The sequence below is a fragment of the Wyeomyia smithii genome, chromosome 2 (genome assembly GCF_029784165.1).
Source record: "Wyeomyia smithii strain HCP4-BCI-WySm-NY-G18 chromosome 2, ASM2978416v1, whole genome shotgun sequence".
NCBI lineage: Eukaryota > Metazoa > Arthropoda > Insecta > Diptera > Culicidae > Wyeomyia > Wyeomyia smithii.
In genome coordinates this window covers 217,720,980-217,740,372 of record NC_073695.1, presented here as the reverse complement: position 1 = coordinate 217,740,372, position 19,393 = coordinate 217,720,980, and the positions used below count along the sequence as shown (strand labels likewise).

The following is a 19,393-nucleotide window of genomic DNA, read 5'->3' as shown; positions in this document are numbered from 1 at the left end:
CCCAAATTTAGCACAAATAAACTCGTGACAGAAACTACCTCGTCATGAATCACTGAAACAGATCGTGCCACAGCTTTCTGCTGCCACCGCCGCCCGGAAGCGACAGTAACATACATACGTACACATACACACACATACATGCCGGAGCATATTGACTCGACATGAGCACTGTTGTCGTCATATAATCAGCCCCGTGATTTAGGAGCGCGTGCAGCACACCTACACATGTACGCGACGGCATCGAAGCAGTAATAAAAGAAATCACGGCCACTTACGCAATCTTTTACGGCGATGGCATCCATGGAGCTGCTTCCGACGTCGTTCAGCTCACCGCCGCCACCGCTGCTGCTGCCAGGGCCACTGCCGGTAGCTCCGTGGGCGGAACCACCCGTGTCGTACACCATCGCCCGGTTTCGCAGTTCGTGCTTTATGCTCCAATCACGAAGATAGATCTCCGTCTGTATCGGGATGCCACCGTTCGATAAGCGCACTATAAATTGCCATCTGAGGAAAAAGAGAAACAGATTTATCAGTTATGTAATGCCTAGAGGCGTAAGCGAAGTCGTGTTGGCCGGGGCATACGGGTGGGGAGAGGGGTAGAGTATAGCAACACGAAACCAATCTGTAGCTTCAGGCGATAACGTATGGCGTACGCAAAGACGGCTCACTGCAGCGAGTAAAATATTGGAATGAATCTGCCTCGAAGGGCACGTGGTACGACGAGGAGTGGAAAAATGTTCCAAAGCTCAATATTTCGCTTATGCTGCCGTCGATTCAAATTGTCAAATGAAACAGCAGTCTCCGAGATATCAGGGTTTCTGGAGGATTTGCACAGGAACACAGCAATGTATTTGACACATTTATGGGTTTGAAAATATATCTTTTCAGAAGACGAGAGGTATGAAAATTGAAAATTATATTAGATCAGTGTGATTATAAGATATGTCGAAATTTTATAATGATCACAAATCTTACTAAGCTACCTTTGGGAAATTGACGGCTTTAGAACTAGTTATTAGACTGATTATATTACTATTTGTGTTAGGTATGAAACTAGCGTTTTTTGGTTGTTGAATTCTTTTTCATATAACTCAAAATATATATTTTCCAGACATTAAGAATAGCTATGGAAACGTAGTAGTATTGTATAATATTGAAGAATTGACTATCTTTTGTAATTGGTTCTAGTGGTATTAGAAGGTAGTAGCGAAAAAATATGATCCGATTATCTACCCATTGGAGGAAAATGCAAAGTAGAATGAAGTAAACAAATCTGGTATCATGAATATGACTCGTGAAATGCTGTAATTTTAAAAAAAATTAAGCAAAATTTTCTCTGATTTGCTCATGATTTCTTTTAATGTTTAATGTTGAATCGTAAAAAATTACTAAAATCGTCAAAAAGTTATCATCGTAATGTTTATAATTATTTTAAAACAGTTGTTTAGCAATTATTCAAAAGCTGTCTAATACTGTTAAAAAAGCCATCCTGAAATCATGAAAAAAATCTTGAAAAGCTCATCAAATGACAACAGAAAACCGTCAAAATATCGTGAAAGAATAGAAATTGGTGCCAATCTAACAATATCTAATCTTGAACAGAAATTAAGAAAGGTTATTCAAAAAACTGTAAAAAATCTTTTCAAAATATTCAAAACTTGTCAGAAATCGTCAAATCTCAAACAAAAAACCATCGAAATATTGATTAAAAATCGAACAAAAATCATTGAAAATTCGCAGAAAAATAATGCCGATAAACCGATAAAATTGTTAATTATCATTTCAACCAAAAGAAGTAAACAAACCAAAAATTTCCGCAAAACTACCAAAAATAGATCATTTACAAGAGTTACTAGTTGTCAAAAATTTCTTTAAATTAACGTCACTAAAAATAATAATACTGTTAGAAACTCGTTATATATGCGTTGAAAAGATATCGTTGAATAATTCTTCATACAGGCGGTTTAAAATAACTCGAATTGTTCTAAAAGAAGTCGATAAATCAGGAAAAAATGGACTTTGTAACGACTTTTCAACAACTTTCAGGAAGTTTTTCAATTATGCCATGAATGGTCCAATGTCATCAAAAAATCATCGTTATGAAAAATGTTTACATCATCATCGTTTTAAATTTCAATGAAAAGTTTTATGTCGTCGGCATAAATAGGAGTTTTTACATGGTTTAGAACAAAGGAAATGCCGTTATCAAGTAGTATAAATAAAAGAGGGCCCAAGTGAGAGCCTTGAGGAACTTCAGAGGTTACTTGAGTAGGTTTCGAAAATCTACCTTTAAATTTGATTTTTTGTAGACGATCTGTCAAATAAGATTTAATTGATTTAAGTGATTGTGGATGAATTCCAATTTTTCGTAGTTTGAAGAGAAGCAGGGGTATATCAATGCGATCGAAAGTTTTACCAAAGTCAGTATATAAGGTTTCAACATAATTTCCTTTATACAATACGTTCAGAGAGAAGTTATTAAACTGGAGTAAGTTAGTTGTTGTTGAGCGCCTTTGAAAAAACCATTTTGCGTTGGAGTAATTCTATTTTTTATTTGATGGAATAACTTTTTGGTAATTATTGCTTCAAAAAGCTTAGGTATACAAGCAAGAATGGCTGGGTGGGGTTTTTAGGTGTAACAAACATGCCCATAATGTTTCAACACCCTTCCTTCTTCTGGCATGTCTCCAAATACCATTTCGAAATTCAAGATGGCGACTTCCGGTTTCTTGAAAACAGCATAAGTATTTCCGGAATTGTTATGATGCACTGAAGCCACAAATAGACCCATCGACCTCAGACAACATTTTGAATTGCAAGATGGCAGCTTCCGGTTTCTAAAAAACGGCCAAAAATGGCCGATTTCCATACAATATGAGTATCTTCGGAACCAGAATAATTCACAGGAGCTATAATCGACCACAGACATCATTTTGAATTCGAATATGGTGACATCCGGTTTCTGAAACAGCCGAAAATAACCAAATAACACCCAATATGGGTGTTTCTCAAACCAGAATGACGCTCAGGGGCCAGAAATTGTCTCCAAATGCCATTTTAAAATCCAAGATGGCGACTTACGGTTTCTGAAAAATAGACACCAGTTTGAATTGTAAAATGGCAACTTCTGGGAAACAGCCGAAAATAACCGAATACTACTACATATGGATATGCCGTAATCAAAATGATGTAAAGAAGCCAAGCATTGACCCTGGACACCATTTTGAATTCGAAGATGACAACCTTCAGTTTCTGGAAAACAACGAAAATAACTGAAATGCACCCAATATATTTCCGGAATAGAGGTGATGTACAAAAGCCAAAAGTCAAGGATGTTGTCATTCCGATAAAACCAATCATTTCAAACGATATTAACAAATCGCAAGGAATCAATGATTTTGAAATATTCAAAATTATTAAATTAAACACTAAAATAGGCGGGACGAAGTTTGCCGGGTCAGCTAGTGTTTCATAAATGCTGGCGGAGTTTCGTCTGGTCCCGGACCTTTAGACGCATCCGAAGCTTTTAGAGTGTTTTTAATTTCTCGTGCGCTGACATGTGCAATGTTCAAATATCCTATTTCCAGTATTGAAAACCTATTTCTAGAGAAAGTTTTATCAACAACAACAAAAAATATCATGAAAATTTCAAATTAATATACTTTGTTTTTTTTTATGGCTATAACTAAGTAACTAGCAACACTTCCAATCAAACTTTATATGTTTTCTGAATTTCATGGCATCTCTAAGTTTTACCATCTACAATGTTTATGATTGTTGAGTGATATTAGGAAAATGAAAATTGAAATCATAAGCATTTCAGAGAAAATTTGATATAATTTTTTTCAATTCTGAAACTTGAGTTTTGCTCAGCACCATCCTCAGTGACAAGTGTTTTCGTACAATTTCATCAGAAACATAATCAAATTTTCATATGTAAAATCGAAATATAGTGGTTTTCCGAGAAACGCAATTTAACATTTCAACTGGCAACACTGTCTCTTAACATAGATAATTATTGGATTCCTTGACTAACAGTAGTGAAAAATAATGTACCAGTTTATTACTAGACATTATATTTCTGTAGCAATAAGAGAATCCCACAAAGTGGGAGGTGGTCCTACAGGTGGATCTAGATCAAAGTCGATTTTTTTTTTCATAGTGACCATGTCTGAAAAACTCTTCAAACTTTGAATCAAATCTAAGAAGGTCGTTGACACGTTTGTCCGCGAACTTTTCAAAGGATTTTTATTAACAATAATTTTTCCGATTATTGAAGTGAAAACTAATTTTTTATTTTAAATTTGTTGAATATTTTGAAGAAATTTCGAAATCGAAACTGCGCAAACTGTAGAAATAAGTCAACTTGATTGATTATTTTCATTAGGAGTTTGATAACAACTATCCTTTAATATTTTGCGGAATTTTGAGCCACTGCGTATAAATATTCGAATGGCGGCTATACCGAAAATATAAGACGCAGTTTAAGTCTCGTAAAACGGGAAAAGACGCGAAAAATTAACGAGAACAGAAGGTGTGACTTTTAGAAAAAATTCTTCGTCCAGACGGAACTCTAACCCGCAATATCCGATGTCTTTGGCATGATGTTTTGGCCAATGAAACTACTGGGAAGGTAATTTTCGCTAAGATTAATATCGTATAACCCTCTAATGTTGTACCCCGTTCCAGCACGCCTCGATCAGCCACACACTGCCTTGTGGTAACTTTATTTGTCACACAGGAAGTGTCTCTTTTACACGCTGTGTATAGTGACTTACTTAAATTTTTTGGGTCTGCTACAATTATGGGTCACTTTTACGCAAATACGGATATTCTCACGAAACTGAACAATTTTCATTAGCAGTGGTATTTTTATAACTCACTTGTAACCTTATTAATACGATTGAAATGATTCAATTTTGAAAATATCACTAAATGTAATATTTCTACTCGGTGCAATAAGTGAAGTGACCCATAATTGTTGTAATGTTACATTTTGCGGTGCACAATTGTGGGTCAGTGGATATTTTGGCTATTTTTATTAGTTTTGCATGATAATACATCACGACTGAATAGAATAACTTATTATCAAGTTTTTACAATAATAAAATAACTTTCGTGATGGATCTTGACGGTTTTATAGACTGAATGATCTTGAATGCCAAAAGTGACCCAGTAGTCTTTTGCTATGTAAGTAGTATTTTTTTTATCAACCGATTTACACACATCAACTGCAGTGAAACTAATTGTCGGTCGAAAGTATACATCAGAACAAAGAAATAGATAGTGAAACATTGGTATTTGATATTTTTTTCGATTTTAGATTCATTTTTGAACATTCAGGTAACACGTTGACTGACCCATAATTGTAGAGGGACTGTACGAATGCGTTGAAAATGTTTATCGTCAGAAGTTTTTGGTTGACCAGAATTTTTTCATTATTAAAAAATTCATAAAAGTATAATCTTGTAAATATTTTTTAAAGTTTGTCTCTAATAAGCCTGGAATTTTACGTTTTGAACGAAAGCTTCAAATTCAACAAAAAATAAGAAAAAAAATCAACTTATTTATTTGATTTTATTCTGATTTATGCCTCATGTTATTTTTTTCGTTACATTTTCTTTTCTTGGTGCATTTTTACATAACATTTCCAGGTTTTTCAATTCATTTCTGGCAAGTTTATTCTACACCCAAAGGCTTCTAGGCTCCAATACTTCGAGTGAAATATGCCTCAGTTTGAAAAACAAAACCCGAACTAGAAAGGTAGAGGGTGGTATCCAAGAAACGACCGCATGGTTGACGTGGGACTAATTATTATTATTTATCAAACCATTTAGTTATTTCTGTGGGAGTCTTGATTAGAACCGCTTTAACTTTGGAAGGATAGTGTTATTTTGATGTGCATTAAAGGATAATCATGCGTTAATTTGACTCCTGATTGATGGAACAGAAACGAATATGCAATCGTCGTTTATTCAGTTAGTCAAAATCGCTCCAAAACCAAAAGCAGACAAGGCAAATGATTGATAACGTACACGATATGATCAGGACGTAATTGAAACTATCGGTCTTTTTCATACTTGCAATACGTTAGTGTATGATTTCTATCTAATTGCACCTGTGATTGAAATTCGCTACACATACGCAACAGTTTGATGTACACTACAATCTGAACCGTGCAAAAACAGCAGTATATACATAACTGAACCGATTTAAATGAAAAGTTCGGTGTTACGTAACTGAATTCGCTCAGAAAATAAATCACACTTCTATTCAGATGTTGAAACGTCCTTATAAAAACGATGATTTCAACTTCACAGCAGCATTTCGAGCTCCATTTCCATGTCTGCCATCAATCAACGTCAGCAGCAATCATATGCAGCACGCATCATTGTAATAAACTTTTGGGTGGCTGAGAGTACAGCACTTCTTGCTGTATGTTTATGCAGTAGGGAAAGCGAAAAATAAGCGAACTGGAAATATGACACAGATTTGGAAAAATATACCGCATCTCGACGGGACTTGAAACCGCAATCTTCCAACTTGAACACGCAAATCCGCAATCCCGGAGATTGCGGGTTCAAGTCCCATCGGGATGCGGTATATTTTTCCAAACTGTATCATATTTCCAGTTCGCTTATTTGTCGCTTTCTCTACTGCACACATTGTCTGCTTAATGAACTTTAACTTATTACTTGGAGAGTAATTAGTAAATATTTTCCTTTGTGTCTATTACTTTACAAGTAATAAAATTCTTCTTCTGTTGAGCAACAACCCTTACTGTCATATAATATGCATATGTTGCAAAATCACGAGTATCTAATAATAACCGTAACAACTAATTGAAAAACTTTTACTCACTACTTGAGAAGGTAAATGAAAAATTATCCTCATCTCCAATCGATTTACAACACACACTGTCGTGGCTTAAATGAACTAGATCGCTGCATCAATACAAACACAGCAGATAATGTCTCGCTTACACATGCAACGCGGCTTTTGCTTGTGCAGTCAAACCTGTTTTAGTGCGACTCTTTTTTGTGCGAAATTTATTTTGTGCACCTTTTTTTGGCGATTATTTTTTTGCGCGACTGTTTTTGTGCGAATTTTTTTTTTGTGCGGCATATGAAAAAGGACCACTTCCGACAACATTTTCAGCCATTTAATTTTTCCGATTCTTGGAATGAATTCCAACGCATTTAAGAAGTGTTGCGTCCAAAAATTACTTTTCGAGCCAGTTTTACGTAGGAAAAGTCACGAATTACTTGCCTACGAAGGAAAGCGGTTGAAAGGATTAGCATGTTTAAAAAAGTTTCGTTTATCAATCCGATGTTTTAAAATTGTTCTCATAAGTATTCTAAATCAGAATCAACAACTTTCGAGTTTTTTAACTGAAATTTTTTTTCATGCGGTTCCTATCCACCGCATAAAAAAAGTTTTTTTTCAATAATGCTGTGGAAATATTGTTTTGTAGCTGCACGCGAAATTTCAAATGATTTTTTTATGCGATTTTTTTTGTGCGGTCCCTATCCCTCGCACAAAAACAGGTTTGACTGTATGTTCCCCTGCAAAAATGCATATAGCGCGTAACTTTATTACTTTTTGGTTATTGGCATCTTAGCAGTAGCAGCAACTATACATAAAACAGTTTTGAAGTAAATGAATAAGTTGCTTATTGAAATAACTGTTGGTGTTAAGGTCCAACAACAACATGAATAACACTACGTACAAAATTAAATGTATTCGTAGTAATTCATAACAATAACAGAAAAAAAAACACCCAAAACATTTGAGTGAAAATGACAAAATATTCAAACGTCCATAACTTTTTTGTTTTTCCTTTTACCATCACCAAATTTTGACAGATAGTAATAATATTGTCGTCTTCAATGTGTAATAAATTGAGTTTTTCAAAAAGGTACTTTTTGAGATATTTCTAGAGATATATTTCAAAAGGTCCTATCTGCTTTGATCGATTTTTTGATCGATCACTCTAATTCAAACACGACAACTTATTGGACATCTTTTATGACACGTTATTTGCACCAGTTGATAGCGGAGGGATCCCTCTAACTTTCTGGATGCAAACCACGCTTGGGAGAGTTACTAAAGTTGAACCATTACCAAAATGAAAGGACGCTTCGGAAAAAGGATGAAAGTAGATAGGACCCTTTGAAATGTTTATCTAGATTTTAGATTTTGTGACAATTTGTAATATTTGGCCCAGAAAAAAAAATTTACAATGTATATATTTTTTTTAGAATCGCAATTTTATTACCTAGGGTATCGGCTCTATTATCGTCAGGTTTTACCTATTATCGTCCAAGGGGTTAATGAAGTCGTAGAGAACTAATCTCTTGCTGGAAGATGCTCTGCATTATGAAGAACCATCATGCAAGAAATTTACTTGCTCTTCTGCAATGCGGCAACTTTAGAGCGTTTGCTATGCGATTATTGGAGCGCAAAATGCACAAAATCTTGTAATATAGGCTCCCGAGCGACTAACGAGATCTGTTCCACGTCGTCATTCAAGATAATTACTTTGATAAACCACATTATCCCTGATTGGGAGCAATTTTGCTCTAGCTATCAGATGATCATTTCCTTAATAAGGGTTACGTAAACTCGTGTTCTACAATAGTCCACATTAATGGGCAAAATACTCTAACTCCATCGTGTAAGTGCGACAGCTAAATTTTCAATACACGCTGATAAACTCAGTGAATCGCCTCGCCTAATGATGTGAGTACCTTTCACGTTTGTTTTGTCCGCTCGTTTTATTATCCTTCCTTTTCTGGTTCGCTGATAGTAAAATAGTGCACTTCACCACTAGAGCTTAAGATAAGGCGATTTCCCAGTTGTACGTTAGAAAAACTAGTAATTATAGTACGATAACCATGAAGGGATTACGCGCTGCAATCCGTTCCAGCTTCTAATGCATAGCCGCCAACCATTCTAAACTGCTGTGTTTTGGATGCCATGTAAGCGGCAGCAGTTGGATGAACGTGTGATTATCCTAAGCCTTTCATACTGTCTTACCTTAATATCAACTGATGAAGACGTGAGCGCTGGCCCAGCTTCCGCAGCGTCCGGCAGGCTCCGATTACCGATAATTGATGTGTTTCCACTATTCGCAGTCCTTCTTGATACTGTACAATCGCCTCCAGCAGCAAGTCTGAAGTTTATTTCCAATCCAGGAGCAGGAGAGCGTGGATAAAATGGAATAGAAAAACCGAACATTAGATATATTGAGGATATAGAGCATTTCCGGCTAAATATTTACACACCGCCACGGTCATCCCTTATCCGTCTCACAGCACAGTTTGAATATACAGATTGTGTGGAATCAAGATTCAGGAACGACTGGACCATCAGCGTCTACACACACACACATGTATGCAGGGCTTAGCAGGAATCCGTACACGTTTCTATACACCGCATGTTGAAGTCGATGATTTCGATCTCGGACGTTCATCGTTTCATCGCACTTCTCGGAAAATGACAGAATGATTTGTTTGAAATAGGAAACGGACAAACTTGTGGGGGGAGGGAAGGGGAAGCAATGCGGTGGCTAAAGGGACGTTGCAACCAATCTCGGCAACAACTTCGACAAACAAATCAGTGCCCGATAGCGTGCGGACAGCAGCGCGAGGCGAGATACGTGCGAACTTTTATCGTTCGATCTGGCACGGTTTAATCTGAAGCTTGATGATGGCAATCTAATGAAATCTGGATCAAGGTTATTCGAGGGCTTCCCGGCTTCAAATAGTGTGATTAAGCAATAGCTTCAGCTGGAGCGTTGCAGCATGAGAAAAACTGCAGGCAGGTCGTATTGGGTCAATTGGAGTGTATGGACCTTTGAAGTGGCCCAAATGTTTACTGTATTGGAAACCGATTTTTGGCAGAGCACTACATAGCTTGTAATCTTGTGTATATATTTAAAATTTGTGTACGAATTTTTTGCTTTTGGTTTGTTCGAAATGAAATATTTCTAATCCCGTGCCATGATATAAAAGTATTTCAATCACATAATGTTCAGACGTTCAGGGAGCTACTCATTAAAATTTCCATTACGATAAACTAAATAACATCGGCTATTTCCTGGTTCTGGATTGAGCCGACTAAATGAGTATTTCTATTTGATAACTGAGAATTTGCCCATTTCGAACATCCATTGCCGCTGCACCAGCATCCCATTAAGAGATTAGTTTTGGCGCAGCTTAATGATATAACCGCATTTATCGATGGAACCCAGTTTGGCGCAAATGTATCCTCCTATTCACTATCCATCAGTGTAGATTCCAATTATTCACGCGGATTCTCATCAGTTCACACACACACACACACACACACACACACACACACACGCGTATGAACACTGGTAGCAAGTAGACGACGGTACACACGGTATCCAGGACGAAACTAAACTCTAACATAACTTACTCTGCTTCGCGAGCCAATCCCCGTAATGCCGGTGCAGATCGGCATCGTACGGATTGAGCAGGACGACACGCCGCAGCAACTGGCCAACTTTGGACCCGCTGTACAGTTTCACCAGCTCCAGGTAGGCCGCCGTCGATAGGGGCTCCAGCGTGATGCAGCGCTCCAGCATCCGAATGGCATCCGCGGTTCGGTTCGCTTTCCTGCACAAGAGTCCCGGTTCCCAATTCGATTTATATCCACGGAAGCAGCAGCAGGAGCGTCACACCGGCATGCACAAATAAGAATGGAAAACAAACTCGTGATTAGTAGTGATATCATTTGGGAAGCGAATAGTCAAAGCTAAATGTTATTGGGTAAAAACCGTATAGCTTCCGTAGAGCTAAATGAAAGGTTTGCTTAGTTTGTGGCCAGTGGGTTTGATTGGAAACATTTCGGATGATCAATGTAATTATTGCGATGAATGAAACTGCTGACGGAGGATGCGAAGTTTAGACTGTTTGCCTGAGAGAGGTTTTCGTACCGAAAATAATCCGCTTCAACGTGTTTTTAGGATGGATAGGTTAAATCAACAACTTAAGATCGAAACTGAAAGTAATTAACAGCAAGTATTCAGAGCAACTGGAACTGTTCAGCAGATACGTGTGCAAAGTTAAACTGAATAACATAAATGTGGACATCCAAACTTTTTGTTGCCACTATGCGTTATCAGTCGCTTCAACTACAGTGCAAAAGAACATTACAAAATTTACTGTGCCATCACGGAGCATTGATAGACGCTGAATGCGCAGTATCATGTTATACAGGCTTTCAAGCGATTGACGAGATCTGGTGCGCGTCGTCGATCAAGATAATTACTTCGATAAACCACATTATCCATGATTGAGAGCAATCTTGCTTTATCTATCGTTCGATCACTTCTTAACGAAATAATAACAAGCATGTGGAATTTTGATTGTTGCCAACCATTTTTTTTAGAATTCCAAGAAACAGTTAGAACTTCAATAAGTATCTAATAAACTTAACTATCACGAGGGTTATGGGAAATAACCTTGAATTCATATTAGGTTTGATTCTTATGTGAAGTAAAATTTGTCAAATAGTACTGAGGGGTCGTTCCTAAACCACGTGGTCATGTTTCGGTCACTTTTTATACCCCCCGTATCTCAGTTGGTCTTTCGTGATCTTTTGGTCAACTCCCCCCTCCCCCCTTGCGACTTAAACCACGTGGTCTTTTCATTTGACAAGTGCCAAAAATTCGCTTAAATTTTTTCACATATTTATTATTAAACTTTCAGTACATTCTATATTTCTAAAATGCAAAAGCTTCAATCTTAACTTGGTGGCAACAATAAATCAAAAGTCAAGAAAAAAGACCACGTGGTCATTTCGTTCACCCCCCCCCCCCATCCCCGTGTGGGGTCTTTCGTGGTCTTTTGACAAACCCCCCCGTCCCCCTCTTTATGACCACGTGGTTTAGGAACATCCCCTAATGAGATTGAGAAGAAATTACCTTTTATTGATACCTGGATGTTATTCAAAGAAATTCAAGCTAATAACTCAATCAAATTAACCTACAGCTAATGTACGCGCAAGCGTAAGCGTGCTCTCAATCGTGCTCGTAAGGATAATGTGTAAAACAAAAGTATCCGTTATGGAGCGTAATAAAAACTGGTAAAAAATACTTTAAATGTAGACAATTCACAAGCGTCGACGTTAGCCGTGCTGCCAGTGCCTGTCAAGAATCGTCGATCAACGCTTCTACAAGCCAAAAGAGACTTAATTGAAAACTAACCCTAATTAGGTTAAGAATCTCCGAAGCACGCTTCTAAAGGTCCGAAAAATGCAAATTGAAGAGTGCTACTCGACATGACAGAGAAGACAAAGAATGTAAAAAATAGAAAATTGTCCCAAATTAAGTCCTGAACCGCCGAAATATGCTTCTTAAGGCTAGTAGAAATGAGATCTAATAATCTCAAATAAGGATCTAAATAAAGTAGTCGATCGATGTTATACTTTGGTTTTAAACTTATTTCACTTGAAGAGTGGCTGAAATTGAAAAGGAAAAGTAAATCAAACTTGCTTTCCTATCATTGGATATTTCATCTCTGGTTTAATGCATAAATCAACTATTGAAATATCATAATTTCAACGGTAAGCTCCCCTAGCAACAAAATTGATTTTATCACAGTTTCATAGTGCTTAATATAGCCAAAACAGCGTTATAAAACTTTGATAAAACCAGTTTTGCTACTTGGGTCATATCCATCGCGAATGTTGTTTTGTGAAAATGCCTATAATTTGAGGTTACGTTTGATATAGTGAAAAACCGTCTCGAAGTACCCCAAGGGAGTGTTTTAGGGTCTATTTTATTCAAAGCGTACATTGATGACAAGAGGCGAATAAGATTGTTCTTTTTGGAAATCAGTATACGTGGAACAGATAGATAAAATCCAAAACTTCTGTAAGACGTACCCTCGATTTTTTATATTTATTTCGGGAACGAGTGGACGGGATTGCATAACTCGTTCGTTTCGGCTGCGTGAAAAAAGTTCGGAAAAATTTACTTTTGAAAGACCGGTTGATAAAATGTTCGTCGAAAGGTTTAAAATGAATAAAAACAAAAACAAAGATATGGAGCTGAACACATAAAAATGGATTTCTTTTTGCCTTATGCTTTCATATTATTCGAAATAACTGAACCAATCGGCTTTAAATTTTGTATATGGGGGTTTTTGGGGCTAGGGTAGGTTCTTGTGATTATAATCAAGTCAACATAGAACAAAATTTGGTATGTGAGGTTTTTTGGGTACGGTTAATGTTTTTATGGTGGCTTGACGTACCTGACTCTGCTGAAATGAGGTGGGACACGAAGAAGACAAATTTATGCGAAACTTTAGAAACAATTGAGCAAATGGAACTGAAATATTTTCTTATTGGTTTAACACTCCCTTTCCCTAAGAAAGCGGGAAATACAATATAACACAAATTTCAACCAATTTTTCATGTAAAAGGCCAAATATCGCTCACAGACGCCATATTCGAATAAAAAGTGGCTGTTAGATGGAAAATTACAACGACTGATATTACTTATGGAATGTAACAAAAATTTGTGCATCTATTCTCTATAAACTAATGACTTTTCAAAGGAGGTTGCGGTACGTGTCCAGCGGCTTTGGGATCATCAATGGAATATACAGTGGTCAAAGACAAATAATGCTTGAAAAGAAAGGTCTTCTGAGGTTTTATGTCCTAACGTTTTCCCTTTCTAAGAAACCTGGAAACGCCACTATGTGTATAGAGGCTATCTATAAACCACGTTCTCATTACTGGTTGTTCCAGGTACCGAATTGATCCAATCTTACATTTTTTCATAATTCGTCACTCCCCTAACAACAATATCGCACGCTAGCCTGAGGGCTAATGCGGTCTCGATCAGCTAGATTAGTTGAGAGAATTGAGCTGTTGCAAACCAGAGTGGTCTATGTGCCATCGAGCAAATTGTTCAGGAGAAGCAATTTTCGAGAAATCTCTGAATAAAATTCTGTTCAACGGATCCTTTCAAACAAAATGTTCTAATATAAAGGTTATGAAGTGGTTTAACATTGGGATACATAAAATTAACAGTTTCTTTGCGACATCGGTGATTTTATCTCACCTATGTACATAGACCACTCTGACTTCATATATATATTCACTGGAATCCTCGAATCGTTTCGGAACAGAGTGGTCTATGTACAAAAACCCGGTAAATGACAAAAAAGGACGGTGAATCGTATAAAATGGCTAGTGTCACATGTTATATGATACATATAGCATGTCACATGTAAGATGTCACCTGTTACATTACATGTAACACAAGATATTACATATTACATAATATTTTACATGTTACATTTTTCGTGTTACATAACGTGTAACATGTTACATATCACGTGTGACATGTACAAAACAAGTGGCATGTTCCTCATCACATGTTATATGCTACATGTTACGTGTAACATGATAGTATTACATCGATTTATGTACATAGACCACTCTGTTCCGAAACAAAACGGCCATTCTGTTTCGGACAAATTTTCAACACGGAATAAATCAGCTTTAAAATTCCGAAATTTTCTCAATCTTCCAACTTCAGCTTCTTAAGTAGATGCGGTTTATGCAAAAAACTCATTTTCGAAAAAAATGGTCTTTAGACCACTCTGTTCCGCTACGGCTCAATTCGTTATCGATATTGTTTTCGGCACATTTTGCATGTGTAGGATAAGTACAACGATACACCGTGCCCCAGTGCTGAGTTGAGAAAATTTCCAGCTCGAAAAGATCCTTGACTCGATCGGGAATCGAACCCGATATCACAACCGTGTGGGAGAGCTAGCCGACCGACATCGCTAACCACAGAACCACGGGGACCACGTCACTCCCCTCCAGCCCCCAAAAAGTCCACATTTTTTTTTTTATCGAAACGTATATTTGACACGTAGTCCACATTGTTTATGTCCGTCTTACTATTTCAAAACGTTATTCATGTGAATTATTCGTAGATACACTACTGATCATTTTTCAGGTGTTAAACTCAACATTTTGTCTTAGGCACAATGTCACCCCATAGGAGGGATGAGATAAGGCCAAAGTTTATGCATTTTCAGCAAAATTATAGTTTATTGTAACTTAACCATGTTTGCAGTAGTTGTTAACAGAACATTAAGACATGCATTGACTCATTTTGGATTGAATTCATTGCTTAAATGTATGCGTTACAAGCAAAGGTACAGAAAAGCATCATTTTTGTTGCAATCTCACCCCGGCAGACGGTACTGTAGGTAACATCTATATCAAATATCCTAAATTTTTTTACGAATTTTATGTGTTTAATTTTACACATCGTATTCAACATTCCGTTAGCGATGTGGGTGTTGTGTAAGATTTCCTATATTGGATTTTATTTTTATCACAAAAAGCTTGGATGATTCTTCTATTAAATCAATTATACTCACCAATTTCAAAAATATACTCCATTTTGTTGATCTTACTTTTATTACTGAAAGGTTAAGATATTATATCGTGGATCATATGGTGTAAAGTAGCTATTTTATGTTGGGAGGAGTGGTTAAAAGTGCTAGGTATTACCTATTTTGTATAAGTGGGTTTCCTAAAGATTTTGAATTCAAGGTGATTGAAGTTTTTAACAACGACTACATCAAAAATAGGGAGCTTGTTGTTTTGTTCAATCTTCTAAGTAAACCAGATGTTTTTATGAATACTATTCAACATTTCAAAATCTTTTCAAATCTGCTGTGCTTTTATCTCTCTCATTTCATTACCAGGTTTATGTACTTTTGGAAGGCCCTTTATTCTGGGAAGAGAAGGGCTTGAAGACTTTTTTAAGCATCCACAATGCCCGAATCCCACCTCCTCCATATTGGGATTTTTGGAGGCAAAATGATGCCAACGAGTCGAAAGCGCCATTTTGAAATCCAAGATGATGACTTTTGATTTCTAGGAAATAACCAAAAATGATCAAATAGCAAAACAATTATAGGCGATTGGCAATGGAGAAGTACCAGTTGAGGTTTTCTTTTTGTTTGGTTTCTTTTGTGCAATATATCTACCGCTTAATATCAACGAAAGAACTAGTTACGAATGTGTTCCCGAATATCGTCCAGAATCATGTGATCCATGATTGGTTGAAGGCATATGCAATGTTCGCGGCAAAAAACAAAACTATCGACGATTTCATTTTTATCATTCAAAACGGAATTCTTAGAAATCAACATATTGTATGACAAAATTAGTGAATTGTATGAATAATCACGAAGAAGTAACAAACAGTCCCACGGATCATGCTTAGCAATCTCAACCGAAATTATGTGAAGATTGATCGTAATCTTGTAATCAATGTGATACAAGCAATGACACTTTATGCAAATTCAAAGGTAAGGATGTTCTCATTTCGGTAAAATCAATCATTTTAAACGATCCTTTGCATTTGCAATGCACTTGCAATGACAGGGCGAAGTTTACTGGGTCAGCTAGTGTAATTCTACGATTTACCATGACCTCAGGTACATATGAGCCGATGTGCCATCGAGCAAATTTGTCAGGAGAAACATTTGTCAGGATAAATCTCATCAAAATTTGTGTTTAGAGAACCTTCCCTCAGTTAGATACGTCTATGTTAGTAACGTTCGTTCAGAGGTCGACTGTAGATTTTTAATATGTGAACGACTCTATTTCAGTTCGTCCCGACGTTTCGACGCTTCGTTTGCGTCTTTTTCAAGGGAAACTGATTTGGGGGATTTTATTCGAGATATTATTAACATTGAACATAATTTGAATACAAACTTACAATAATTTTGGTCGAACTAGGTCAAGTGGTTTGTTCCCCAAACAAGTGGTCATAATTTTTCTTCGTCAGTATCAATAACATTCACTAAACATTTTGAAAAATAGAATCACAAACATAATTAGTTACACAGAAACCGGTCAAATTGAATTCAAACTTCTTACATATAGTACACAAAGTGGAGGGTAAAATGGTGAGCTTGCAGTCTAATCCGTATTATAGTTATTCTAGTTCTACTGAGCTATCTGGTATACCACTTTCCTCAGTGCGTCTCAGTTTGTGTAATATGCCGGCATAAGTTGTGTTGAGGTTGTCTACGTCAACCCTTCTGTTTACTGTGTTGGGGGTACAATAAATATGACACATCTCTAAGAATGGGAGATTTTTAGAGCTTGTGGCTCTGTCTACTATGCGTGTCTTGTCAAAATTAAATCTGTGTTGAGTGTTGATGCAATGTTCGATCAGTGCCGTCTTCTCGCTCAGTTCTCTCAACTGGTGATTGTGTGTGTCTGTGTCAGTGTTGGCTTCCAATATATTGGTCAGTTTGTTTACATGGGATTTATGTCCTGATAGTCTTGTTTTTAATTTGTTGGTAGTCATTCCAATGTAACTGTTTTCACAGTCATTGCAAATGATTTCATAGATTATGTTGCAGCTGTCCAATTTGTTTGTGGGGTCTTTAACATAGCTGTGAAACTTGCTTACAGTAGAATTAAGTCTAGTGGTAATGGTCAAGTTTGGAAATTCGCATCTGAAGGTTTTGATTAGTCGATCGGTGAGCTTAGGAATATATAGTAGTGATCGGTAAATGGTTTCGTTCGGGTGGTGATCCGGTGTTGCTGCTGTTGGTTCACTATTAGTTTGAAGCTGAGGAGTTGCGATGCTGTTGTTTGATGGTTGTGACTGGGCGACAGGTGTTGATGATACGGTTAGCGCTGGGGTATAAGTTGTTGGGTCCGAAGTGTGAATTATCTGCGTTGATTGGGGTACGAAGTGTTTTGACGTGGGACTACGTCTTTTTTCACTATACTAAGGTACATTTAGGGAAAACTGGATTGAACATGTAACGTTTTTGGTTGGCGGAATGGAAGATTTCAGATGCTAATAGCGCTCAAACAACTGTTCCGATTTCAATAGTTAATATACCGTTGGAAAGCAAAAACATACAAGATTTGTATAACTTGATAATTTTAGTTGCCATTTTCTCATTACTCCGTGAAAATCGCGGGAAAGTTTGAAGGTCGAATCTTCACATACATTTTTAATACGATTGGTATATTTCCCTAACGCAGACTTCAAAAAAATTGACGAAATGATTTCACGCATTCAGTCATTGGCTAGCAATGCCAACCAATTGGCATCGCATTCATCACCCAACGCAAGCGACGAAGAAAGAAAGCAGAGATGCTTCCACGTGATTAATCCTTCCCCCAATCACCAAATTCTCCACAGTGAGTGACGCTATAAAAGGACATTCCGTGTTGAAAGAAGATCATTCCCTGGTCGACCGTCAAGGCGAACAGTTCGGCTTCCTTTCAATCTGAGTTGGACCCCACCAGTGATAATCTAATTCAGATATCGTTGTTGGAATTCAGTCCGAAACTGGACGTGATCGACACTAGGGACCATTGGAAGCCGTTGAAAGGGACCATTGGAAGACTTTAGATGCTGCCGATAGTAATTTGTGAAGGTATAGTGTGTCGTATACCAAGTGTGTGTGTGTGTGAGTAGCGTGTGTATGTGTGGGTGAGTAGCGTGTGTATGTGTGTGTGTGTAAGTAGCGTGTGTAAGTGTGTGTGTAAGTAGCGTGTGTGTGCGTAAGTAGCGTTTGTATGTGTGTGTGTGTGTGTGTGTGCGTAAGTAGCGTTTGTGTATGTGTGTGTGTTTTAATGTGTGTGTATGTGTGTCAATGTGTATGTATGTGTGTCAATGTGTGTGTAAGTGTGTCAATGTGTGTGTATGTGTGTCAATGTGTGTGTGTGAATGTGTGTGCGTGTGTGTGTATGTGTGTGTGTTAATGTGTGTGTGAGTGACGTGTGTGTGAGTAACGTGTGTGTATGTGTGAGCGACGTGTGTGCGTGTATATGTGTAAGTGGCGTGTGTATGTAAGTGTGTATGTGTATGTAAGTGGTGTGTGGGTATGTGTATGTGTGTGTGTGTAAGTAGCGTGGGTGTATAAAACGTGTATGGGTGTATAACATGTGTGTGCAAAAATGCATTCATCCGGGAAATTCGTTTATGACAGAATACTTCTATAGGCAACAAGTTAATTATTTTTCCTATTAGTTTATATGCTATGGTTTATGACAGGTGTATGTGTTTTTTTTTTGTTCATGGATTGTTGTGTATGATATTTGTACGTTTGGTGTGTGTTATATACTATGGCTATTTACAACTAAATCTTTACACCTACAATAGTCCCACGTCAAGCCTACGTTTGTGCACTCAAGCACACACCCTTTAACTTTTTTATCATATTGGTTGATAAGTCTGGACACTAAGGTGCTCGGGTAGCAGTTGGACGTAAGGTGTTGGCGAATAATGCTGTTGGTGTCGATATTGTCGTGTGTGGTTAACGAGTTCACTCGATGAATGAAATTTTTGGCA

At 37.2% G+C, this 19,393-nt stretch overlaps 1 protein-coding gene across 9 annotated transcripts in view; it reads right to left on the bottom strand.

Annotated features, from left to right (window-relative positions):
• The window catches only part of LOC129725242 (protein O-mannosyl-transferase TMTC1-like), a 577,063-nt gene that overhangs the window by 16,299 nt on the left and 541,371 nt on the right, over window positions 1-19,393 (bottom strand). For all 9 annotated transcript variants that reach the window (XM_055680803.1, XM_055680807.1, XM_055680804.1 and 6 more), the window contains 3 exons: window positions 10,444-10,643; window positions 9,040-9,175; window positions 276-504 (listed from right to left, as the gene is read on the bottom strand). In XM_055680803.1, coding sequence (XP_055536778.1) covers window positions 276-504; window positions 9,040-9,175; window positions 10,444-10,643 — 565 coding nt within the window. The remainder of the gene's footprint in view (window positions 1-275; window positions 505-9,039; window positions 9,176-10,443; window positions 10,644-19,393) is intronic.